The following is a 27,953-nucleotide window of genomic DNA, read 5'->3' on the forward strand; positions in this document are numbered from 1 at the left end:
TACTCTTGAATATTATAAATTTGATGCAATTGCAATTTGCTCTTACTTTGTGGTGCTTTTTAAACAACTCTCTCTTTCACAAACTACTCTTTGCGAAAAATAAACAAACCAGTTGGAATTTTTTACATTTAATTCTGACACATGGTTTTAATTACAATAAACAAACGTGAATGAAAGCACAAATAATAAAATTGAACGCTGTCAATTAAACAAAAAAAAAAAACGATAATAAAGTAATAATAAATAAAACAGAATCATGTATACAAATACACTTAAAAATTCGCTACATTTTACAGAAACTTGAGGTGAAAACAAGAGATAAAAAAATAATTAACAAAAAAAATTTCAGTTTTTTTTAAAAAAAAACAATTGTAGAAAAAAGTGGCAAAAAATAAAACAATACTTTTTTATAGTATACTTTAAATAAAAAAGCAACAATAATAAAGAAAGAAATAAAATAATTGTGTGGCAATAGAACTAAATTTGTATGACACTGGTTTGGAGCGGCGTCTACATACGACAACAATAAACAGCAACAGTGTGCACACTCTACATATGTATGGCAAAATTCTGGCTGACTGGCTGGCAGTTTAGTTGTCTGTTTGGATGGCTGGTTGGTTGGTTGGTTCGTTCGTTAGCTGCTGGCTGGTGGTTTATGGTTGACGCTGGTTGTATGGCTGGCTGGTGGGGCAGCTAGCCAGAAATACATTCATACTGTATATTTATTTACTTACTTTAGCGTCTACTTTTCATGAGACAATCAGTCTTAAAGATTTCGTTAAACGATTAACACAGCATTGACAGCAAAAATCGCAAAATAAAAAACTTATAATAATATCAAGATAAAAAATATATAAAAAAAAATATCTAAAAAATAAAAACTAAAATAGAAAGTGTTTATTTTAAATAATAAAAAAAAGAATTCAAAATAAAAGAACAATATTACGCCAATCTACATATTACCCATACATATTCATAGGAGTATATGTGAACCATTTATATTATAACAAATAAAATTCCTACATATATTTTTTGGAAGAATTTTAATTAAAAAAATATTATATAAATTTTGAAATTGTTGCAAAAAGGCTGAAAGAAAAAAAAGCTGAATTAAAATGGCTCATATTGCAGAGGTGTGTTGTTTTTTCTTCTTCTGAATTAATAATATAAATAATTAATACTTGTTTTATTTTGTATTTTTTTGTTTGTTTAACGTGTTTTATAAACATTTTAATTAATACTGTATTAATCATTAACGGGTTTCTTGTGTTTTAAAGTGTTCATTGACCTACTAATTTTGGGTATTAATAATATTTATAAACATTTTATTTTGTTAATTTTGGTTTTGCACATATTTCGCTATATTATTTTTTTGTTTTTGTTGTTTTTGAAAACCAAACATTTTGAATTGTGTGCTACCAAATTGTTTGAAATTTTACAGTATCGAGTGGAAAATTCCCACATCTATAAATACTGGCTGCCTACAAATGCATGCATACGCATAAAATACAACAGCAACAACACCAAACAAACAAACTACACACAACAACAACAACAGCAACTACAACAAAAACAAACAACACTTGTTGAGTGCATACAAGAGAACCAGCAACAACAACAAATCGCTAACTCTACTCACAGTGGGGTGTCCATAAGAAATTTATTAGATCGTGGTACCTTTGCTGGTGTGCGACTGACTGTATGTGTGTGTGTGCAAGTGTGTCCCAGTTGGCCACGTCTTCAAGACACATACATATCCTCAATGATAGGTGCACTACAATGTGCCAGACGTCTAGAACAAATTGGGAAAATCGTAGACGATAAAATAGTTCGGCTAAAAGTTGACAGAATACCACATCCAAGACATTGTCGCTCATCTTGCCATCAATTGTGTTTGATATAAGACATGTCTTACATTGTCATTGTCAAAGACAATCAATCAGCACAATTATGAATAAAAAATCCGTGGGAGTTTCCCATTTTTCCTATTCAAATACTATCTTGAAAATGGGCTGAATGACGTCTACTACGATTTGGTCAACTGGGGTGTTGTGATAAAACCACATGTGTATGCAACGCCGATAAAATAGTTGGTACCAAACTTAATAGTATTCTGTTGGTACTATTTTGAGTCTCTCAGATCATTTTGGTTTTGGCGCAATTCAAAAATGTCTAATAAACTATTTATACTTAATCCTGCTGTTAGGTTAAGCCCATTTGGTCCAATTTTTTAATTGTTTCCTTTGAAATTTATGAACGGTGATATATACCGACTTAGTTTTTTAGCAATGCTATATACAATGCTGTATACAATAATACAAGGTTCTGACTTAAAACTGGACCGAGAAAAATAAAAAATTATGAATCTTAGGTTAAGGGGCCATTTGGTCCATAGAATATTTTCTTTGACTTTTTTACATTTATTTAACAAAATTAAGTATTTATTAGTTTGTTTTATATGTTTTCTGAAATATAATTAACTTCCGAATCTGAAATATCAGAGTTACTTTCTGCATTAAGCAGTTCTCGTATTTCATCTTCTTTGTGTTTGCCAGTAAAACACGTCTTTTCTATTAAAAACTGCACACAAAATGAACCAAGCATTTGCAAATATTCAAAAAAGGATCTCACAATTATATTTTACATATTTAATCTATGCTGATTAAAAAAATAAAAGTGGAATCCCACACTTGTTTTTTACATTAACTGTTTATATGGTCCATTAACCTACCATTCGTATGTTTTTTTTCTAAACTATCATACAAAGAACTATTTTCTTTGTATGGGAAGTGCCACTCCCACTTGAAATTTCAAAATGAAAAGTTGCCTAATATTCTTTCCAAAATATACAGTAACAATGTCAAGAGGATCGGTGCAGTGGTTTAGGCTCCTATAAGTCAGAAATAATCAAACAAATATAAATTTATTTTTATATATACAGTGGTTGACTTTTCCAAATATTCCATATGTAGCCCAAAATTTAAAATATTTTTTTAAAATACATTTTTTTTTTTAGTATTTTACTCGTATAGTTTTATTTATATAAATTAACTGAAAAACAAACAACATAATTAATTATATTCTGAAAAAAGGGAACAAAATTCAAAATATTCACTATTTCGCTACTGACAAAACAATGGAAACTTTTAAACTTCTGCAAGAAAGAAGTGTAAAACGAAAATAATATTTAAAAGAACGATGTAAAAAGCATCCTGTTTACAGTTATTTTATTTTTAAATTCTGGTAATTTTTCACAATTTATTTTTCTAAGTTTTTTTTTTAGAATCCTCATTATTTTTGAGCTAATTTTAAAAGCTTTAAAAAATTTTCGAACTAAATCGAATTATTGTACATTATATTAAATTGTCAACATAATATTGCATTGTTAAATTTACCTAAACAAACAAGTTAATTAAAAGTTTTTTTTATAAAAATAGGACTAAACTAAAAAATTTGATTGAAAACAATGCAAACTTAGGATTGATACAAACAATTTCTGGTCGTTTTAGTGACTCAGTATTCAGTCGCCGGAATCCCATAAAAAACCCATGGTAAATCGTAAATCGCATAATATGGACTCAAAAAATACATCGAATCAATGGCAAAAAATAGCATAATAAAAAATAGGATAATGCGGAAAGAAATTGGAAATATTTTAAAAAAAATTTTAAGCCTCACTTAAAGGTAATTTTATTACGGAATTTCGGTTTTTTCAGTTTATCCAATAAACTAAACCGTTTTTGACTTACGCGAATATATATATGTTGTGCAACCTTGTGAGCCGGGTGTCCCTCTTGACAGAAAAATAGTGTCAATTTTGTGCACGGTGTAATTATTTTCATTGAATTTGGATTAGATTTGAATTGACCAAGAATTTAATTAGTTTCTTCCGAATTCTGATTTTAATAATAATGTTTACAATTTATTAAATAAATTAAGAAAAATGTATTTAAAAGTAGTGATTTTTTTTCATTTTGGATTATTATTTTATTTTTACTTACTTATATCTGATAGGCTATTGGTCCCTATTTTTTATATTAATTAAATATTAAGTGTAATAGGCTACATTTTCTGATTTGGGTCTAAATAAAGATGCATATCCTCATAACCAAATTTTGTTATAATTTTAACATTTTAGATATACATACGTTCTTAATGTAGTAATAAATGTTGGTACAATCCACACAGCAAAAGTACAATTTTGCAGTTTGGTTGGAACAGTTTGTAATTTTATTTTCACGTCCCTGGTATGCAAGTACTGATCCATCCATATGTACGTACATACATATGTTTGTATGAATTTGTTTGTTCTTATTTTTTACTCACAACCACAAGTTCTGATGAGGTTCTATAAAAGTTTTATCATTCCTAAAAGCTATTTAGCAAAGTCTGTTTAACTGATTAGCCTTGTTATTCATACGAGTACATCCATATAACAGTTATAAAATTTCAGGTGTTTTTTTAAATTTTTGAATAATTTTAAAGTCTTTTGTTTTGCCAGCCAGCCCCTTACTCAACAAACCCCTTAACCTTCACAGATTCATATAATACTTTTACTGCAAGTGACATTTAGATACGCAATGGTGGAAAAAAACCTAAACTAACCATAATGAAAGTATTAGTACCAGATTGAGTCTTTAATTCTACTTATTATTGCTAGAGAAGTCGTAATATGTGATCGTTTCCTGTTTAGTTGGAAGGTTTTTTTTTGTTTTCATTTCTAATTTATGGTGAATTTATATTTGCATCACTTTATAAAAGTTAATTAAGTTAATCTTCTCTTAAAAAAGTTATAAGCAATTTTTGCCGCTTTATTTAAGTAGTTATTTAAGTTAATCTTCTCTTAAAAAAAATTATTAGCCATGTATTTCAGCATTTATTACTGTTGTTTCATTTAATCTTCTCTTAAAAAATTATTACCAATTTTATGGTGGCACTTTATAGTATTTGTTCAGAAAATGACACGATTTTAGCACTTGCTAAAACAAATTTTCGTTATCTATCTACGATGTATGTATGTAGTATGTAGACATAGATTTATTTTTTTTTTAAATTTTTATTGCCGGTATTACTGGTTTGTTGAAATATTCAAAAGACAAAACATGAACCCTTTGTAGTCGTATATAAATTTAAATTGTTTTAAATGCTGAGCTGATTCTAAGATCTACAGTATGTTGTGATTTAGATCGTTTGAATTAAGAATTATAAGAATTTATAAAAGAAGGCAAAATGATCGAGAAGTATGTCCATATTTTCATTACTTTATTACATTTATACCTATTAAACGACGATCGATCAATGGAAACTTTTTCCAAATATTTCAAAATCGAAAAAAAAAATCGTATGAAATTTATATTTCTTTAGTATTATTTTAGTCTTTTATTTACTTATATTGAAAAAATAAGAACATAATTAAATTCTGAAAATAGAAAACAAACTATAAGGTAGTCATTGTTATGGTCTTGACAAAAACAATGGAAACTTAGTTTTAATTTTTAGAAAAATTGTCTGGCCCTCTTAGTAACTCCGTATTATATTAGATCTCCCTGGTTTTTATTACTGATTCACAGCGACGAAGCATTACAACAATTAAATAATCAATCGTCTCCTTTAAAATATTTAGCCATTCCTTTATAACCTCATCTGATAAAGCTTCCTTCGCGATATAATTTTGAGTCCGTATTGGTAACTACTCTCGGGGTCACAATTCGATGAGAAGTTTGGGGTCATTGTCTTCAAATTATAAGCATATTTTATGTTTAAAATGGATCTGTCTCCAATTCCTGAAAAACAGCTGAACACATTTCTATTGCCACCACCAATCTTGACTGTCTTATTTGTGTCCAGTCTCCAGAAATATTTTCCTATCACAGCATCATAAATTGTATTTGGATTCTGTCTCGACCAGTTTAAATATTATTATGCAAATTATATACGAGCAGTACGATTTTTTTAGAAATAAGAGGATTTTTCTCAAGGCAATAGCAACTAGCTAGTTTTCTAGGGCTTCACTTAGTAGACCTTTTAAAGACCTGTTTATACATTCTATTCGATACTCATTCCACTCTGCATTCACTCGGAAGATGTTCTAGAAGGGTTTTGCTTCTCCTTCAAAAAACTTTCATACCGATTTAAAATTGCATTGCAGAATCAGCTGTAACAAACATTTATTTCAAATTCAAACATGCTTGTTTTTGCAACCGTTACATGAAACCAGTAAAAGCTACAAAATCTTTATTAAGAATATTTTCCATATTTATTCCCATTAAAGGCTTGCTTCAGCAGTTTCTTCAATTAGACTCCTATAAGGCATTACGAGGAAGGTATCCTTACAGACCTTCAACGGGAGAATTTCTAATAAGTAGATCTTCTAACAGAAGCGAGTACGAATGGCCTTGGCTCCCAATGACAGCCGTGTAAAATTGAATATATTTATTTATCTCGCTGGGTTACTTTTTTGCTTCAATTCAGTGTTAAAATCGTTTATAATTTTGTTTTTTAAATTTCCGCAAATCTTGCTATTTAAAAAACTTATTGTGCGAAAAAAATTACAAAAAGAAATTATCAAATTAAAATGAAGATAATGGTTTACATTATGCTTTTCAACATCGTTTACTTACATATTATTTTTCTTTTTTCTTTTAGAAGTTTCCATTGTTTTGCCAATTCTTAGAAGTTTAACCACATTCTATAAATACTAAATGAAAAATAATGATAATTATGATACTTAAATAAACTCAAAATTAACTAAATAAATTTTAAAAAATAACAACTACTTTCAGTTTGAAACAATTAAAGTAATTAAATAATTAATTAGCGAATAAAAATTGTATGAATTTAAATCCAGTTAATAGATAGATCTCTCCATACGAGACTAAGCAACCCGTTAACCTTGTAATATTTCAACTCTATACTACAATTTTTAAACAACACTGCACTTTACCGTAAAAATATTCAAACAGTTCTCGTATGAGTTTGTATATATGTATGTATGTACGTATATACAAGTTGTTTGTTTACGAATGAAACTTAAAATGAAAATACCAAAATAGAATGGAAACAATTTATTGAGAAATAAATATGAAAAACTTAAACAAACTTGCTGTTTTTTTTTGTAATATTTTTATAGCGATATAAAGAAGAAACAAACAAAATATTGTTATGCTTATGTTTTTGCAAATTTATTATTATTTCTTTTATATCAACCAGCTGCTCAATGGCTGTCAAACAAATGAAACAAACTGTCAAAAAGATAAAAGTGAATGGTATAGATTTGCAAATAGAGATTATGTACGTGTACCTATGTATGAATGTATATAATTATCAAATCTTGTTTACGTTCGGATTGAAATATTTCAACAATTCTAATCAAAACTCTTTATTTCTTGTCTCTTACAATTATGTTAAATACAAGTGCCAAAATAATCTTTATTAAAAAAACACTTAATCTTATGAAATGTAAATAAAACAAATTATTTTTATTGTTAATTACTTTTACCGCTTAATACAGGTTTTTTTATCATATTTTATGCATGAGTTTTATATTTCTTTTAGCAGCACAGCTCTATGCAAATCATACAAATGTACTTAGTCATTGATTTTATATCTAAAATAATTTTTCAAGTTCATTTTTATTATTATGTATTATTATTGTTATATTTCTTTTGAAAAGAATTGCTTTTGTGTACATAGTTTGCCATAAATCAGTCTATTGTTATTCCATTCTTTTTTATTACTTTTCAGATACATAAATTGCAAACAAAAAATTTAATCTTTATTTATCAAACAAACTCACAAGTCAGAATTAATTTTTTTTTAAATTAATGGTTTAATTAATTTTAACTGGTAATTAAAATTGTTAAAGATAAATTTCGATAAAAAAAACAGTAAAAGTTTGAGTTTCCAATAAACCAAACGTTATCTAGGTGATATTAACTATCATATATGTTTGTATTATATCGTTCTAGTATTGTAAACGATAATACTTACGGACTAGAGTCTACCTTTCCATATACATAATATCGTTTTTCCAGGAAAATATGATACCGTTTTCGCTATTATAATTTGCAATAAAAGCGATAGTAATATCGCCATGCAACATATTATATTCTGAATGCTAATTAATACCAACAATTATAGTTTTTATCTGAAAGAAAAGGAAAAAAATTGTCTGGTGCTTTTAGTTATTCAGTATTTTGTTCGATATCCCTTGTTTTTGATTACAGCGTCACAGCAACGATGCATTAGAGTCTAATGATTAGACCAATTACTATATTTGGAAATAGTTTGCCATTTCCTTATAACCGTAAAGCTCCCTTCGTGGTATAATTTAGAGTCCGTATTTTGCGATCTACAATTTCCCATAGATTTAGGGATTGATATCTGGCGATTGTAACCACTCGATAACAACCCTACATATGTGTTTGGAATTTCCAAATTAGGGGCATATTTTTTTATGATATTCATTAGACCCATACCTTGCCCTGAAAAACAGCCCTCACCTTAATATTGCCACCCCAAACTTGACTGTCTTATTTGTGTACTTGGATTTCAGTCTCTTTCCCTTCGACCGACTTACAAATATTCTCCCATCATTCTCCCTCATTCCATCACTGGATTAATTCGAAAAGAGAATAGTCATGTGTCTGTCATGTTTAAATGATCTTTGGCAAATTCTAAGGAGTTCAAGATCTATTCAGGGGAATCGCGAGGCTCCTTCCTTTCTCCTACTCTATATCTTATCTTTCTAAACGACCTTCTACGTCAATCTGAAGATCTTGATGTTATAGGCATGAGTATTAACCCAGTATGCAAAATGATTCGAAGTTATATCGAAAATGAATCATTTTTTCGTAAAATTTTATCGATATCGACTTCGATATAATGTCGAGAATGTGCGTGTTTTCCTAAGTAGAGTGCAGAGCGATAAAGAGTCGAAAATCGTTTATTATTCTGATTCTAATTTTTATCGATATACTATACCTTTTTCGGTATTAAAAATGTTCTAAAATGATTCGATTTCGATTAAATATATGAACAATTTCGTATACTTTATACCATCGAGCAATTTCTTCTTGAAATAATGCATATTAATTACCTTTATTATTATCCAATAATGTTGCGTTAGATGTGTTTTCATTTTCAAATGCAATAAACTCAGCACATATTTCTGATGTTTGCTGATTTTGAAGATTCGAATTGTCTAAAACAACATCAATAATTGGCTGCGCTTCTCTTTTAAGACGTCTTCGATCCATTTTTCGTGTTAAACTATATTTTTATGAATATGTTATTGATAGGATAAGAAATAAAATTTTATTTTATCACAAATTGACAAAAAAATAATATGTATGTATATGAATTTGTCAATTTGTGAAAAAATAAAATTTGACATTAAAAAAAAATCGAATATTATTCGCCATTTCTATAAAATATTAAAATACGATATTCTAAAAAATGTAGATTGGATAGAGCATCGTAATAAATTCATATTTTCGATTTCAATTCGAAATAAGTTCGATAAAAAGAACTGACTCGAAATGTTGCATACTGGGAAGTGTGATGTCCGCCTTGGTTTTCTAAAACGGTGTACGAAATACTTCACTCCATCTGAACTACAACTCCCATGTGTGGGCCGGTACTTCGTAGTCGGTTTTGAAGTTATCGGTGACAGTAGATTCACTGGAACATCGTCGCAATATGGGTTGTGTTTCACTGTTCTAACGATACTGCAATGGTATGTGCTCTGAGTACTGACAGTATGTGGAGTAAGCTTCATCCTGAAGTCTTTTCTGTCACTTTCAATATAGGGAAATTCATATAAAATGTCCACAAACATTACTCCCTCTATTTTCCCTTCCATAACCTATTTTCTTAGTTTCAACACAATCCCTTGAGTGCAGGTCCAAGAAAATAAAACAAATAACCACCCAGCAGTTAAGCAAGAAGTCAGTCATTGATCACTTAGCTGACCCCAATTCATATATTTTGGATCATTTGACACGTATGTTCTCTTTGTAGAGCAGAACGAATTTAATTGGTTTCTTTATACATCACATGTAATATAGTGTGAAGACAATTGCCACTTATGTGTCTCTAAGTAATCTAGAGTGTAGCCACTTTAAATATTTATTTTGTACTGCACTTGTTTGTGAGTAATTCGTACAAACTGATTTTATACAAATTGTATTGATATAATTAGCATACAAGTTTATTTTCTTTCTGTTAACATCCCTTGAAGTCAATTGTTACTTTAGTGTCCTTAAGTAACCTAGAGTGTAGTTACTTAAAACTTTTATTTTGTACTGTCCTTTAGAAAGTAGTTATTACTCTATTGGTTATCGGTTATTGGATTGTCTATAAGATGTTTTTTTTTACTGAATATTTAAGGTCAATTAGCACCAGTACATGTTAAAATAACTAGTTATGTAGCTGATGGAGTAACCAGTTAGGTAGCTAGTAATATAACCGTTAAGTGAATAAAATGCGGTGACTACTTTCGACCAGCTATCAGACAGTCTCATTTTAATCTAAAAGGTTCAAAAGGGTGCTTAGGATATGCACTAAAGTAACTAATCAAATAACTAGTAAGTCAGGCGCGGATCCAAGGGAAGAATTTAAGAAATTATTCCATTTTCCCCTCCAAACCATTGTGATAGAGCCGCGCCTGTAGTAAGTGATAGCTAAAATAACTAATTCGGGATTGTCACCAAGAATTACTGGGCAGTGTTGTAATTCGTATCACTGGGTTCCGTATTAAGACCAATTAACCACTTCCAGATATAAACTGAACCATTGTTTATACAGAAAAAACTCATCCTAATAAATAATATTGTTTATACAAATATAAACAATTTTACACGAATTTTTTTCCCGCGAAAATATCTGGAAATGCGACATTATCGACAAGAGACTTTATGCCTGGTCTAAATGAACATCATGTTTTAAACTTTATTCGAAAGTGAGGTGAAGATCTTTTTCATTAGACATGGATTACATTTATTTCGTTATCATTACCCTATGTCTACACCTGATAAATGTTTGTCATGATAAACGTTAAAATTGTTGTTAGGATAAACAATTAGCAGGTATAGTCTTCATTTATTAGTACTATTGCTGCTTTTACTCAGAAAACTTTTTCTTGAAAACAGACGTCATTAATTGTTATGATAAATATTTATCAAGTATAGACAGGGGTTAATAGACATTTAAAAATCTCTGTTTTCCATGCCTGGTATATGATAGTAGTTTCTTTTCTAACCAACACACCAAATGAATCTTCGATGAGCAATTCAAAACTGTTTGAAAAAAAAACTCTTATTAATGGAGGACGTGATAAATTTAAATTAGCAAAATTGGCAAAATATAAAAAAAAGTTCCATAAACATTATTGTTTTTCAACAAGCTAAGAAGTGTATTTTGTTGTTGGACTTTATCCCATTAAAATCATAATAATTTCTCACAAAATTTTCCATTCCTGTTGGCGTCAGTGGCCGTCAGGTTGCGAAAATGTTTTGGTTTTTTTTTGGCAGCTACATATATTAAGTTGTCAAAGGGTATAAAAAATTCGTCTCAACCGATTATGTATAACAGATATTTTAATTGTTATACTACTACAAAACATGCCAACATATAATATTTATTTAAACAAAACTACATACAAATTAATTTATTTACTTTTATTTTAGTATGTTGATTTCTATTATTCTTTTACTAATTTAAAGGTAATTGACCTTTGATTTGTTTAAGCCAAAATATTTCAATTCTAAATAAAAATAAAAACAAATAGAAATCGTTAAAGCTTGAATGATTTTGAAAATTTTAATTTATTAACACTTATTTTTTTCAATAACAATTGCTTGTTCTATTTGAAATAATTTTAAAATTAGCTTTAGATACATATAAATTTAATTGAAATTGTTTTATTTCATTTTAATAATATTAATATGACCTAGTTGATTGTCATTTGTTTCTAGGTTTTTATTTTTAGTTTTAGTTTTTTTTATTGTATATAGATAGATGTGTATAATTATGTATAATTTCAATTTTGTTTTTAGATTTTTTCTCTTTAATTTCTCTGTGTTTCAGTTTGTTTTGTGGGTGAATATTTTTATTTATTTATTTTATATTTGTTTTTATTTTCATTGTCAATGCTAAAGATTTGCTTTGGTTTGGTTCTTTACGTAGTTGCTATTTTTTTTTTTATTTTTTTATTTTTGTTGGCTTTAGGAATTTCATTCAAAAGTTTTTCAAATATAAATGATCTTGATTTATTTCAAAAATAATACAAAAGTTTCCTATTGTTTGTGCTAAATATCGTGTCTTCTTCAATAACAATTAAATTTCCTTTAAATTTAAAAATCTTTAAATATTTTATCTCAAAAATACATTTAATTTAAATGAATAAATAAATAAATAATTGTTTACTACAATTGAGCTTTTTTTTTAATACAATACAAGTAGTAATTTAAATACATTACAATTAAATTCTTAAAAGCGGGCAATTCAATTAAAGCCAATTAAGATTTCTTATGATTTATGTTGTAAAAACAGATATTTTGATTTTTTGCTAATTGGAAATGCTAATAATAACAATAATAAATTATAAGATTTAATTGTGATAAACTGTAGAATTTGTTTACTTGCAATGAGGAATTTCCGGTGTTAGCCAATACAGGTAGAAGGTTCCACAATTACTTAGTTTATTTGTAAGTGTTTCATTTAGATCCACGAGTTTAGATTTAACAGTGCAGCAGTTCTAGAAGACTGTCCTTAACTAGTGATTTTACCTATAATTTTGGGTGACAACTAGTTACATATCTAGCTACGTGACTAGTTATTTTAATACGTGCATGTCCTAAGCATGGGGTCAATTGACCCTTTTCGATTACAATGAGAGTGTCTGATAGCTGGTCCAAAGTAGTCCACGCATTGGATTCACATGCCGATTACATAGAGTCAGTTAACTAACTGGTTACTTGATCAGCTACATAACTAAAAAAAATACATCTTATAGACAGTCCAATATCCGGTTACTTGTAAACAAACTTTCCTCCGACAACTCTTCAATACTTTTGATGGATAAACTAACTACTTTCTAAAGTGCATTACGCTTAAGTGGCTACACTCTAGGTTACGTAGAGACACTAAAGTGACAATTGACTTCACACTCTAGGTTACAAGGGATGTCATTATAATTAAGCAAAAACAAAATTAACTGTATGAGAATTATATCAATACAATTTGTATAAAACCAGTTTTTACGAATTACTCACTAAAATGTACATAATAAAATAAACGTTTAAAGTGGCTACACTCTAGATTACTTAGAGACACTTAAGTGGTAATTGTCTTCACACTAGATTACATGGGATGTATAAAGTAACCAATTAAATTGTTTCTACTCTACAAAGAGCACATACAGTGGTGGCCAGGAATTTAAGACAAAAATTGTTTGCTAAATTCCACGTGATTGTCAATTATTTTTTCAAATATTTCCACAAATATGTATGCATGAGGACTGTTTTAACACACAAGTGTGTTTTGTTCGACTGTGTCAATTCATACATATTCACCCGAACACATACAATTTTTCTACAAATTGACCAAAAAATTTTTTTTTTAAATAAACATATTTTCTCACATTTATATCATATTATTTTTATTATTATAAAATATTCGGACCAAATTTCGTATTTTTAGTTCCATTAGTTCCGGTCATATCATGTTATTAACAGCGGATGTTCGCTGAGGTGGGTCAACGTATTTCCACATATCTGTGTCCATATATGTTTTACCGATTTTTCCAAACATTTTTCAGAAACTAGAAACATTAATTATAAATTTCATACCCTTAGAGGTCCTTTTATTTTGGATCTATCGCCCTTAAAATTCAGTTGATGAAAAAAATTCAAGTATTTGTCTTAAATTGGTGGCCACCACTGTACGTGTCAAATGATGCGAAATATATAAATTGGAGTCAGCCAAGTGATCAGACATTAGTGACATTCACTGTCTATACGGGATACCTTGAATATTTGCTTAACTGCTGGAATATGTTGGACCGAAAAAGATTTCGTACATGTAAATTACATAACTTTCTTATTGTTGTATCGATTTGGTTTATTTTCAATACTAATATAAACATTACTGACCATCAACGAATAGTTATCATTTCCACAAATCTTTTTACAAGCCTAAAAAAATGTTCACATTTGAGGTAACCAACATTGCCCCTCTTTAGCTCATTCTGAATGATGAACTCCAAGTTTCAAGGAAATCTGGCCATTAGTTTAAAAGTTCAGTCCCACTGTGCCCTGTGGATACTTAACGCGGCACATTTTTTAAATCAAAACAAAAATTTCACTGCCGCTGATATGTTAGTCCTATAGTGTTGATAATAAATACACGATTTCGTAGTTGTTTATTTTATTAAACTATTTTGATTTGATTATCATTTGTATTATTATCAAGTATTTAATGAATCTTGTTTTTCTACTTAAGGACTAACTATTTTATCAAATATGGGGCATCTAACTAGTTAAACTATCTACATTATGGGAAATATACCAGTAAAAATATAAAATATTCCACTTTAATTCAACACTGCCGTCATAGATCTAATAACAATTATGTATTTACATGGAAATTGATAAAAAAAAACCAGTTTAACTATTGACATTTCTGGTTTATTCAAGATTTCTCGATAATTTGCAGAGAGTACTTAAGGCGAGTACTTTTCAAAATTAATCTTTTAAGTTGAAATATATATTTGACATTAAATATTAAGCATAGATTAAACCAGAGACTCGAACTAATTAATTAATGGACTTAAGTTTAATTCATTAAATCTAAATTCGGAATTAAAAAATGCCAGCAAATTAAGAGATAATATTTTATTTTGAAAATTAATTAAAAACTAATTAATTTCAAACCTTTGTTTTAAACCAATAAAAATATTGAACTGTAATTCGATCTCGAAATAAAAGCAAAGCGAACGAAAGTTAATGTATATTTATATTGATAGAATATTTGACAATATTTCAAGAAATGTTTATTTGATCTTGGATGGCTGTTTAAACAAATATGAGCATTTTAAATAAATATTTGTTCTAAGGAAAGAAAAATATAAATTTGTTGGTCATAGAGAAAAACTCAAACAAAAAAATTACTCAAAATAATAACACATGCAAGTGTTGTTTTTGTTTTCACATAATTTTTTCTACTAATATTTTTTCTGACAACTGAGTTAGGTCTTTGAAAGAAGAGTTATCGCTCTATGTGTATTTCTCTATGTTTTTAGTGGTTACGCTTTTTGCGTCAAATATTTCAGCAATGTTAACGTACTTTCAGTCATTCGAAGTCGACTGTAATTGGATTCCTCTACATCGAAATCGTTTGTTCGACTGAATTTATATTTGTAGATTTTGTCATTTGTATGAAAATGTTTTCGTTCTAGTCATAGTTCGCACAGAAGTAAAATTAATGAAATCCAAACGGAATTACCGCACTCGTTATCAAGGAAAATTGAGTGTAATTTTCTTTTTTGAAATTATTCTATATCAAGTAAGAAATGTAGTACATTTAAGTTTTCTACTTGGGGATTCTCGAGTAGTAGTAACATAGAGAAAACACATAGAGCGGAAACTCTCCTGTCAAAGACCTAACTCAGTTGTCAAAAACCTAAGTGGTGAGAATGTATTAGTAAAAAAACTATATGAAAACAAAAACAACACACGTATGTGTGATTATTTTGAGTAATTTTTTTGTTTGAGTTTTTTTCGAGTTTCCGCTCTATGTTCTCTATGAAAGGTTACTTTATATAAAATAATCCCAAATAAAAAAGTCAAAAATTTTTTGGGATGTTTAGGGAATTCTTTTATAAGTTTTCTTCCTAAAGTTACAGTATTATTTCTGAAGAAACAAAACCGATTTGTTGCCATCAGAATGATTCGAAACGAATCAGTTGCCTTCGATACAGATCTGGCTAGATTTCAGCATCTTATAATAGATAGGACTCTTTTGTTACTATATAATTTACTTAGCGCCATGGATCTTTGGCTTCGGTGTCGATTCGGCTGGTTGGCCTGGTTTCACATACGATCGGGTTATCGTAATGGATCCATTTTATAGCGTTCAAGCATCATTTCGGACATGCAAATTGGTCTTTCAAAGTCTCTCGGCTTCAATTCGTATGGTACCCAGCTTTTGGATGAATCCTGCTGCTCGCAAACGTTTTGAAATTGCAGCTTGAGTAGCTCCAAAGTAATTAAAAACACAAGCATATATTGTAAATCCCTCATTTTTAAGTCATACAACCTTTAGTTGAACAAATTTTTATTGAGGAATGAATCAAGGAAGATTTCAATGAAATAAAAATATATTTGGGGGATTCAAACGGTCTGCTATTAGGTCGTATTGTCATAATGTCCTAAAATATTATTTTAGTTTAAACAAATTGTTGTTGTGCTGCTAACAAAAAAAGTGTTATTTTATGACAAAGCAATAAACATAGTTCAAAAAGTCTTATTAGTTTAGAACATTTTTGTTTAAAACACAAAAAAAATTTGTTTAAACTAAAATAATATTTTAGGACATTATGACAATACGACCTAATAGCAGACCCTTTGAATCACCCAATTATTTGATTGGTTAATCCAATTATTAATTATTTCAGCAATCCAAGAAAAAAATCAAAGTTGTATAAATTTATTGGGTTTTGATGAAGATTTTTTGAGCTTATATTAATTTTTTCTTAAGAAATTATTAATTTTTAAAACTTATTTTAAATTCAGAATTATGGAGTTGACATTCTAAAATTAAGAGCAAATATGTAGAGATTCTTTGTGATTATTTAGAAGGAGTTTCACATTCTTCTACAATTTGGAGATTTTCTTTTTAGTGAAGATAAACGTAGAAAGGTCGTTTTTTTATTCTAAGCGTATAGAAATTAGTAGTTATATTTAGCGGTATTTTTATCATTCGTGTATGGAAATGCCGATTATGCCGATATTTTTCATAATCTATGCCTATTTTAAATCCAAATTACCTGGCAGACCTGCTCACACGCGTTCCTTATTAAAAATTCTCTCTCATTCTCACTCCCCCTGCAAACCACAACCATGGTAAAATCTTGGTCTAACATCAAAATAACCATACTTTTTCTGACAGCTGTCATTAGCTGTTAATCTATGCTAATTTGTGGCATTAAGTATTTATAAGTTTCTTTCGATTTTATAGACAACATTGAATAAAATTTGCACCGGAAATAAAGTGTCTACCACCCACTTTAACATTGCATTACTAATGTATGTATATCTTATAACAAAATAAATATACCCTGCCTCTTGCAGTAGAGGTCAGGCATTTCAGCGTCATGGGAAAAAAATGCGTATTTTAGTTTGACATCAATAATACATTTTAAAAGTATCTACTTTTATATAGTACATATGAATTTACGTATGTACAGACATAGTACATACATATATATAAAAATGTATAATTGTACACACCTATAGATTTTTTTATATTTCTTTAACCTTGGTTAAATATTTTCCTGTTGCCAGAATTTTTTATTTTTATTTTTTTCAAATATTGTATAAAACATGTTTCGAATTTTGAAAGTATTTATGGTTTATTTTTTGGGTTAAAATATACATAGTATTTATTTATTAAGGATTGATTTGTTTTTTAAAAAAAAGTTTTGTTTTTTTATCTAAAAGTGTTTTTTTTTATATTCCTACGTATTTCTTTTGAAATAAAATGATAAATAAATCACAGCTGTTAAATCGTCATTTAGTATAAAATGTATTTATAAAAAGAAAACATATACAATTTGGGAGCTGTCCCCTCCAGCGGCGCTCGTCAACTTTTAATAGGATTAATGACAAATTCCATAGAAGAGACAAGAATTTATAACAATTTTAAATAGCAATATTTTTAATGAGTAATATACGACAGTTATTCGTTTTACTTAACATGGCAATTTAAATTGAAAAAATATCATGGATATATAATGCACATTAAGAGGTCTTTACTCCTATCATGTTGGTGTTACATTCTGCCACTGGCAATAATCTTTGTTAGATATTCTCTTAGTTGATTTTTCTTCCATCAAATCGCTAGATTATATAGGATAGCGAGAGTCAAGACTATAGCGCCAGATTCATTGATTACTTAAGGTTTACCCAGCAAAAACTTGGTAATTACTTGCAATTACTGAACAACTTACTTTTCTATGACTACTTCATACAGTCTGCATTACTTAGAAGTAGTTTGGTAATGACTAACGTTTAATCTAACATATAGTACCTACTTTTCTTTACCAAATTCTTAATTAAATCATTATAAAACTCTTTGAGTGACTACATTTTTGTTAATTCAAATTGATTTAAAATAATTTATTTTAAAATAATTATTAATATCTTTCAGTACCTATTTGAGTTATGTACCATCTGCTGATAATGTTATATGTCTTTAAATACCCAATATAGGGGTATTTAAAAGATAATAAAAAATAATTCCAAATTAATTTCATAACATCTGCACGAATTTATGCAAATAATAAAAAAATATCTACATATAAAAAATTGGTTTTTTAAAAAAAACCCACAATAATAATCTAATTATCTAACATATCCACACACGAGTACAAGATTTTGATTTAGAATTCCAAATTCTTAGAATTCTTAGTTATCAAAAACAAAAGAAAAAAAATTAAACTTCGTTTCAGCAATAATGTAAAGATGTGATTTTTTTAAAAAAATTCATTTTATTTGTATAAAATTAATTTCGTGTTTTTTTGTTGATTTCCTACAAAAAAAATTAACTGCGCAGTTTTGAATGATTGAAATGACCCAAAGGTTTTTTCTCTGTATTTTTTTTTTACAAAAATGTAATTAACTTAACTTGTGATAATATGTAAATTTATTTAAATTTTTAAAAATTCATTTAAATATCACGATTTCATATTAATTTAACAGATATTTTAATAATTTGTTTATACTTTTGATATACAAGTTATTAAACAAGTTGTCATTTTTATTTTGTACTTCAAATATGTGCTGTCTCAATTACGTTGTAAAAAAAAACTATTCATAGAAATTCTTACATAGAAATCTACAAACACAAATATACAGTGAGTAGTATTGCAAAGGAAGCTTTTTAAAAGACCCGTAAAATATTACTTAACACGAACATTACCCAACAATTCTAGGAGACAGTCCCGGACTAGTGATTTTACCCATCATTTAGGGTGGGAACTAGTTACTTCAATAGCAACGGGACTAGTTATTTTAACACGTGTATTAGAGTGTCCCAAAATTTTTTTGTTTTTGGAATTTTGAACGCATAACCCCTATTTTTTTATATACATATGTATACAAAACTATAGTTAAATAAGAAATTTTGTCTTTCTATCATGATTGCAACCCGTGCCGACTTGCGATTCAGTTTTGAGGTGCATTTACAAGGGGAAAAAATTAAATTTTTTCAGTTTTTGCAAAAATTTTGCCATTAAATAATTACTTTTGCAATTTAATTTAAAAGAATCGAAATGTGTACATAATTGTACATCGTTCTAATAAGATATAAAACACAAAAATTGGTTAAAAGATTTTAAAGTTATTAAAAAATTGCCAGGAAATATAGGAACAAAATTAACATACAGTGGTTGACAAAACAAAGGAAACTTTTCCAAATATTCCATATGTAGCCCAAAATTTAAAATATTTTTTTAAAATAAATTTTTTTTTTTTTAGTATTTTACTTGTATAGTTTTATTTATATAAATTAACTGAAAAACAAACAACATAATTAATTATATTCTGAAAAAAGGGATTAAAAATATATTGACTATTTCGCTACTGACAAAACAATGGAAACTTTTAAACTTCTGTAAAACGAAAATAATATTTAAAAGAACGATGTAAAAAGCATCCTGTGTACAGTTATTTTATTTTTAAATTCTGGTAATTTTTCACAATTTCTTTTTCTAAGTTTTTCACATAATTACTTTTTATCAAAGTTAACGAAAATAGCTAAAGTTAAGATTTGTGATGACTTAAAAAATAAAATAATTAACGATTTTAAAGCTGGTTTAAAACAAAAAAGGATCTATGACAAATATTCAATAAATAAATCAGCAGTTTCAAAAATTATAAAGAAATTTCGTGAGACCGGTTCTGTAAAAACTCAACCACAAAGTATACAGAGGCGTCAAATTTGACAGTTCAAAAACACTAAAATCAGCTTTTTTTGAAATTGTTGCGGTTTAATGCAGACAGTAAGTTAAAACAAACTACTATATAAATAAGCACAAAACCAAACCAGTTGAAATTGTTTCGAGCGAAAGAGACAAATATATATTTTTTGCCGTGTCGCCTCTGTATACTTTGTGACCCAACATTTAGGTGGAAGACCTCGTAAGACTACTCCTACACAAGATAATTTAATAGCGAGAGAGTTCAAGAAATTCCTCGAGAGGTTGTTAATAGCCTAAAATTAGAAATAGTCGCAGGGCAAATGTGGCTGGTCTTGGTTGCTGTCGTCCTGTGAAAAAATCACTCATTTCTAAAAATAACCGTTCTGCTCGTCTACAATTTGCCAGGGATCATTTAAACTGGTCGATACAGAAATGGAATACTGTCCTCTTTTCCGACGAATCCAAATACAATTTAAGAGGCAGTGATGGGAGAACATTTGTAAGACGACCAAAGAGAAAAATTAGATCCAAAGTACACAAATAAGACTGTAAAGTTTAGCGGTAGCAATATTATTGTATGGGGATGTTTTTCAGGGCAAGGTATGGGCCCAATTCATATTATAAAAGATACCATGACAGGTATAGGATACAGAACCATATTAAACGATGTTATGTATCCATACGCTGAGGAAAATATGCACCTAGTTTGGAGATTCCAACACGACAACGACCCGAAACACACCTCTAGGGTTGTAACCGAGTGGTTACAATCCAACGAGGTAGTGTTTTGAAGTGGCCTGCCCAATCGTCAGATCTCAATCCCATAGAAAATCTATGGGAAATTGTAGATCGTAAAATAAGGACCCAAAATTACACCAGGAAGAAAGATTTATCGGAGGCGGTTATAAGGGAATGGCAAAATATTTCAAAAGAGACCATTGACTCTTTAATTGGTTCAATGCAGTTATACAAAATAAGGGATACCCAACAAAATATTGAGTTATTGCAAAGTTTAGACCATATTTGTTAAAATAATACCTAAGTTTCCATTGTTTTGTCAATGCCGTAATAAAGAAATCTTTTAATTTTGTTTTCTCATTTTTAGAATTTAATTAATTATGTCCTTTGTTTTTTTTTAAAATAAGTTAATGAAAGTATACAAATAAAATACTACAAAAATGTTAAAATTTTTAAAAAAATTATTTCAGATTTTAGGCCACTAATGAAATATTTGGAAAAGTTTCCATTGTTTTGTCAACCACTGCATATACATATATATATATATATATATATATATATATATATATATATAAAAGTCAATGTGTGTTTGTTTGTACGATTTTTTGCATATTTGTAATGACACTCGACATACAGTAAGGAAATTAATGAACAATCTAATCGGGGGGACTTTTATAACTGGGAAGTATAAAGGGACTGATGTATTGCTGCACGTATTCCGATTATAACTTCGGAAAAGCCATTGATTTTAATCGATTGCAGTTTCCTATTTGCTTAGCATTTGCAATGTCAATTGATAAAGCTCAAGGTCAGTCTTTGCAAGTTTGCGGACTAAGTCTAGAAAATCCATGTTTTTCACATGAACAGTTTATAGTTGCATGTTCGGGAGTAGAAAAACCCAAAGACTTATAGGTTTATGAACCAGATGGAGAAACCAAAAATATTGTATATCCTAAGGCATTGGAACAATAAATAATTAATACAAAATTTTATATACTAAACATTAAATACAAATATTTTTGGTTCTAAACTTTTCTATATTATTACAAGGTTAGAAAATATGAAATAAATTGTAGATAGCCTAAATATATTGTAAATCATTACTATACGGATAGCGAAGCACACCGGGTTTTAGCTAGTTTGTATTTATATAATGGAAATAATAGGCTTTATGACAACTGTTATTAAGAAAGTCGATATCTTCAGAAAAAGTATGTGAAATATAATGCAATAGATAAGAACTTGTAAAGAGATATTTGAACGGTATTAATCACCCGGACAATAAATTATTGGTGCCATTTTTAGGATTGTGTGTATTAACTTTAAAGAAACTTGGTTTAAACGTATCATGTTAACGATTAAGAAAACAGTACTACCATTATTACAAATGTCTCCTAAAACAACATAAGTTTAGCTAACCAATGGTTTTTCAAGAGTTTAACTCACAAGATCAAGATAGATCGGTTAAACAGTAGTAGTAGTATACCCCTTTCACACTAGGCAATTTAGTTGCGCAAGTCTCTTGTGCTTGTGGATGTCAGAGGTAATGTCGGGTTAAGGAGAAGAAAACTTAGTATGCTGTTTTGTTGTTGGGCAAGAGACTTGCCTAGTGTGAAAGGGGTCTAATGAACGTTCGCAGTCGCATGGGTATGCAAATATGTAGTTCTCTTTAGTTTTTCCATTCTTAGTCACGATCGTTCTCTTTTGCTTGCCACTGTTTAGATATGATATTTAAAATCAGACGTTTGTATGAACATTTAGTTATAAGAGTATGATTCTAAAAGTATTGTACATTAACAGCAACAGGTTTTTTGTGTCGCTTTGTCGAGTGTAGAAAGAAATCACTGTCATTGTCTGTTGGTCGTGTAACACTTAGTTATGACGATAAATGGTAGTTAATACAACTTACCCTTTACCCCCCAGTAACTGCACAAATGGTGTAAGTCTGTCACATGTATACAAAAAAAAGAACGATATTTAATTCTCGTGCTAAGTTAATTTTCTTTGTAACGGAATTTCTTATTTACATATTCTTTTGTAATGGACCTGATTTATTTTTATCTGATAATGCTTTCTATATTTGCAGGATTTGTACCCTCCCCTCGTTTACTTATTTTTGGCTTTCTTTTAATTCATAAAGTGTGTAGGCGTGTGAATAAAATTATGAATACAATTTTTTTTAATAAAAATTACATTTAAAGATCATTGACATTTAACAAAAAGTAACAGAATGTTTGAAGAAAATATCGCTTAAAACATTATTTTTTATGATAAAACTTTGTCTAGTTACATTTTTTCATTTTATTTAAATGAAATTGAGCTTTTTTATGATTTCAATTCATTAATAAATAAAACGTGATAAGATAACACACTAAAGGCAATTTATACGACATTTATTATTTTATATAAAGATCTATTAATGTTCATTAAATTGTTTAAATACATCATATGTGTATTTTTATTTCAGTTGTTGTTGTCCCAAAATATTTTTTTTATTTAAACATATTTTCAAAACGCGTGACTACATTTTACTACGGTTTAACGTGTCATTTGCCCAGTCCAATTAAATTTCAGACAATGTTTTTTTTTTTTTTTTGTTCTCTCTTATAATTTTCCATTTGTCAAGTGTTTAATTTGTTTGTACATTCTATTTAAATAAATAGTAAATGTAAAATATTCTTTTGTAAAAAATTGTAGTTTTTTCGTGCTTAAATAAATTTTGATTTATTATTTGTGATCGTGTTGTAAAAAATATAAATATTTTATTTACAGTGGTTCATTTAAATTGCAAAGTGTTGGGAAGTTTATTTTTTTTATTTATTTTTAAATAATTGTAGCAATTTTTTATTTTAAACTACAAAGTCCATTATTGTAACGAACACTTCAATGAATCAATGTTATTAAAAATAGTTTAAGTTATTTATTGTTAGCGGCGTTACACACGATCCATGATTTCAATATATATATTGTATCATTTAAAATATTAGAATTTCTTGATGTAGTAATTTTTCGTGAGAAAAATTTATATTTCGAATTAATGTAAAATTCGAACGTATTACTAAGATATTGCACAATAATAAAATGTGTAACTTATATAGATCGAAAGGTCTTTTAATCAATGGGATCATAATTTATGTCATTTGCATTCTTCAAATACCCAAATTCTCGGCAAATATTTTAAAAAATTGAGTCTTCTCATATAAGACTGTGCTTTGCTGTTATGTATCTTGTGATATCTTAATAACTATTGGTGTTTTCAAATTACATATAGAGCCATCCTATATTTTATTTATGTTTTTTTCGATTTTATTAAGATTAAATGACACTTCAAAATAGGACTGTTACCTTAAAAGAGCGAATTTTATTGGTTGTATGATTTAAAAATGAGGGTTTTTCAAATGTTTAGCTTTTATTTTTATTTACATTTGTATATGATCTTTTCCCATCTTTCTGGCAACATATGGATTCCGAGCCAAAAGAAGCTCATCCTTTGTGGCCAAGAACGAATCAAGCCAATATCGGATACTCTGTTCCAAAGTGAAGCGTATCCCAAAAAGATTGTTCTGCTTCGATCGAAACAAATACTAGTCGGACGGGGCAAGGTCTGGACTATAAGGCGGGAGAGTAAAAACTTACCAACCACTTCATTTGCGTTCGGCACAGGTTGCAGATTTCAGCAGCTCATAATAGATAGGACCCTCTTGTTCCCACCAAATACAGAGAATTACGATTCAAATGGTTGGACGGGCTTCACATACGATATCTTACGCTTCGGGTTATTGCAATGTATCCAAATGTCACCGCAAGTAAAGATTCGGTGCAAAAATTATTTTCTTTTGTAGCGTTCAAGCATCCTTTCGGACATTTAAAATCGTCTTTCAAAGTCTCTCGGCTTCAATTCGAATGGTACTCAATGTGCCAGCTTTTGGATGAATCCTGCTGCTCGCAACCATTTTGAAATTGCTGCTTGAGTAGCTCCCAATGGTTTTACTCTCTTCAAACTATTTTCGCTGGCCTTAGCGATATTTGTCTTCCGTGTCAAAATTACCACTTCTAAACCGAACAAACCATCTCTCGCACTGTCCAAATTTCAGCTCATTCGGATTATAAATGGATTTTTTAAAAAATGTGAGCTTCAAGGTTCTTTACAACTTTGGTATCTTTGGAGACCTCCACTGAAATTTTCCGGCAAAAATTTTCGTGGAATATTTTAATCTATAAAAATGTTCTTTTTGAAAGGACTTTTTTTGATTTTCTCGAAAAAGGGGTCAAAATGGCCAATAAAGAGAGTAGCTGGAGGGTTAAGATCTTCCACAAAAATGATCTCCATAAAATTCCACAACTTTGACAATAAGAATTCCCTCAGACATTAACTTCCAATTTTTCTAATTTTTTTAGTATAAAGCTCCCTTCAATCAAAAAATTAAAACTTTGACCTACTTTTAACACTTTAATGCATATTGTTGCCAATTGTCTACATTCCAGTTCCACTTAATTTTAGACTAATATAAGCTTGATACTAATTCAGATTCTAATTCAGAAAAATCAAATGGAGTACGAAAAGTTTCAGCTAAAGAAATTCTAAATTAAACTAAAGCTAAAGGAAATATAATAAATAAAAATCAACTAAATATTTGATACTTTATTGAAAAATAAAAGTAAAAATCATGCATTTAAGGGTTAAAAAAATTAGACCTTAGAGATTAGTTTATTCTACAAAAATGATCTACTCAAGATGCCCTTTCAGAATTATAGGATCGCTATTCTGCTCCAGTTTTGTACCATTTAAAATGACATAAATTATTTAATATAAAAACCGCGTTCAAAAGATACGTCATCTGTGAATCATGTCAATCCCGCATTTTTAAGTTATACACCCAATATTAACTAAATTTGCAAAACCATTAATATGCTCTGAACTGGAACTATAACCTATTTAGTTACTAATTATAATAAATATTTCTCACACCACAATTTCTAATTTATCTTTTCAAACATTCTCTTCATTTTCAGAAAAAGAAAACCCCAGCCAATGATGTCGGTCTTACGGAAACACCCAACATTGATGATCACATTAGAAAGGAAATTCCCACCAGGTAAATATTGGAAAATTTTCTATCTCTAAACTGTGTGAATAAAATATATAAGTATAAAGCTACATCCATCCACAACATCTACAGTTATTTTCAGTCTATTATACATCTCTTTAAGGGCAACATTGGACCCGGGCTCTTTGCCATGGGTTTCGCCTTCAAGCATGGCGGTCTCGTGGTGGCACCCATACTGACGGTGGTCATAGCATTGATCAGCATACACTGTCAGCATATGCTGATCAATTGTTCGGTTAAAATGAAAAATCTAAAGAATTCCGAAAAATATCCGGATTTTGCCGAAACGGTGGAGCAGTGTTTCGAGACTGGGCCGCCGAGCATACAAGGCTGGTCGAAGGGCATGAAGACATTGGTGAATGTATTTATAGTTGTAACGCAATTGGGTTTCTGTTGTATATATTTTGTGTTTATAAGTACAAATATTAAGCAGGTGGGTTTTTTAAACAATAACATTTTATAAATTTTTATTTATTTTCATATAATTTTCAGCTTTTAATGGCCTATAATATCAATATTGATGTGCATTTGGTTATGCTGATAACACTCATACCCATCTGGCTGAGTTCCATGATCACCAATCTAAAATGGCTGACACCTGTCTCATTTATAGCGAATATTTGCATGATTTGTGGTCTGAGTATAACCATGTATTATGGCTTGAAAGATGGTTTGCCCGATGTAGCACAGCGTAATCTTTACACCGATCCCATGCAGTTGGCTTTATACTTTGGCACGGCCATATTTGCCTTTGAAGGTATTGCTCTGGTGTTGCCCTTGAAAAATGCCATGGAAAATCCCCATCATTTCGATCGTCCTCTGGGTGTATTGAATGTGGGCATGTTTTTCGTAAGTACAATGGAATGCAAAATTTCGATATGAATAACATTTTAAATTACAATATATGTATTTGAATTGTAGGTGACTTTAATGTTTATGATTGCTGGTTTTGTGGGCTACATGAAGTGGGGCGAAAATGTGGCCGGCAGTTTAACTTTGAATCTGGGTGATACCATGTAAGTTTAATTTTGAGTTTTAGCAACAAACAATACAATATTATTTAAATCTTTTTGCTGTTTTAATAGTGGCGCACAAGTTGTTAAAATTATGGTATCTATGGGTGTGCTGTTCGGTTATCCTTTACAATTCCACGTTGCCATACAAATTATGTTGCCCTCGGTGATACAAATATTCAAGTGTTATACTCATCCCTTTACCGGTAACTTGACATTCCGCACCATTTTAGTGGCGGTGACATGTAAGTTGTCATAATGATTTTCAAGGTTTAATTTTAAATAAACCAATTTATATTTCTCAACTTCTTAGTGGGTATTGCTGAATTGGTGCCCGCCCTTGGCTTATTTATCTCTCTCATTGGTTCATTGTGCTCCACTGCCTTGGCCTTGGTCTTCCCGCCCATTATTGAAATCATCATTAGACGTGATATTGCCAGCAAACCGATGAGATATTTTGTATATGCTAAAAATGTCGTGATCTTAATATTAGCTTTAATGGGATTCTCCACCGGCACCTACGAAAGTTTATCCGAAATTGTTAAACATTTCGGTGAGGAGGAGAATGTCATCAACTTAGATTCATAAGAATTAGCTATCATTTAAGTTAAGTAGTTTATTAATTATTAATTAATTATGTATCATTATTATTAGTGTAAGTTAAACGAAATTTAAATTGTAAATTTAAAATTACCTCAAATATTTAGTAAATAGCTTTAAAACTAAAAAAAAAACATAAATACATTAAACAATTATAATTTTTTTATTACTCGGTTCAAAACCGTTTAATTACTTAAATATAATGAAAAGAAAAAGTCAATTAAAATTACTTATTATTATACAATAAATATCACAATATACATGCATACAAATATACATAAATATATATTTCAA

General features: G+C 29.1%; 1 protein-coding gene across 2 annotated transcripts; it reads left to right on the forward strand.

Annotated features, from left to right (window-relative positions):
* Nucleotides 1-977: 977 nt before the first annotated feature.
* On the forward strand, nucleotides 978-27,953 carry LOC135957921 (proton-coupled amino acid transporter 1). Of its 2 annotated transcripts, none has more exons than XM_065508764.1 (7): nucleotides 978-1,133; nucleotides 25,952-26,034; nucleotides 26,119-26,479; nucleotides 26,539-26,895; nucleotides 26,968-27,062; nucleotides 27,132-27,304; nucleotides 27,373-27,953. In XM_065508764.1, exons 1-7 carry the CDS (start codon nucleotides 1,116-1,118, stop codon nucleotides 27,645-27,647), a joined length of 1,362 nt encoding a protein of 453 aa, XP_065364836.1. In that variant the 5' UTR covers nucleotides 978-1,115; the 3' UTR covers nucleotides 27,648-27,953. The 2 variants fall into 2 exon arrangements, with proteins under 2 accessions (XP_065364836.1, XP_065364837.1); XM_065508765.1 differs by having other exon boundaries at nucleotides 1,086-1,133; nucleotides 26,129-26,479.

This window comes from Calliphora vicina, chromosome 4, assembly GCF_958450345.1.
Source record: "Calliphora vicina chromosome 4, idCalVici1.1, whole genome shotgun sequence".
NCBI lineage: Eukaryota > Metazoa > Arthropoda > Insecta > Diptera > Calliphoridae > Calliphora > Calliphora vicina.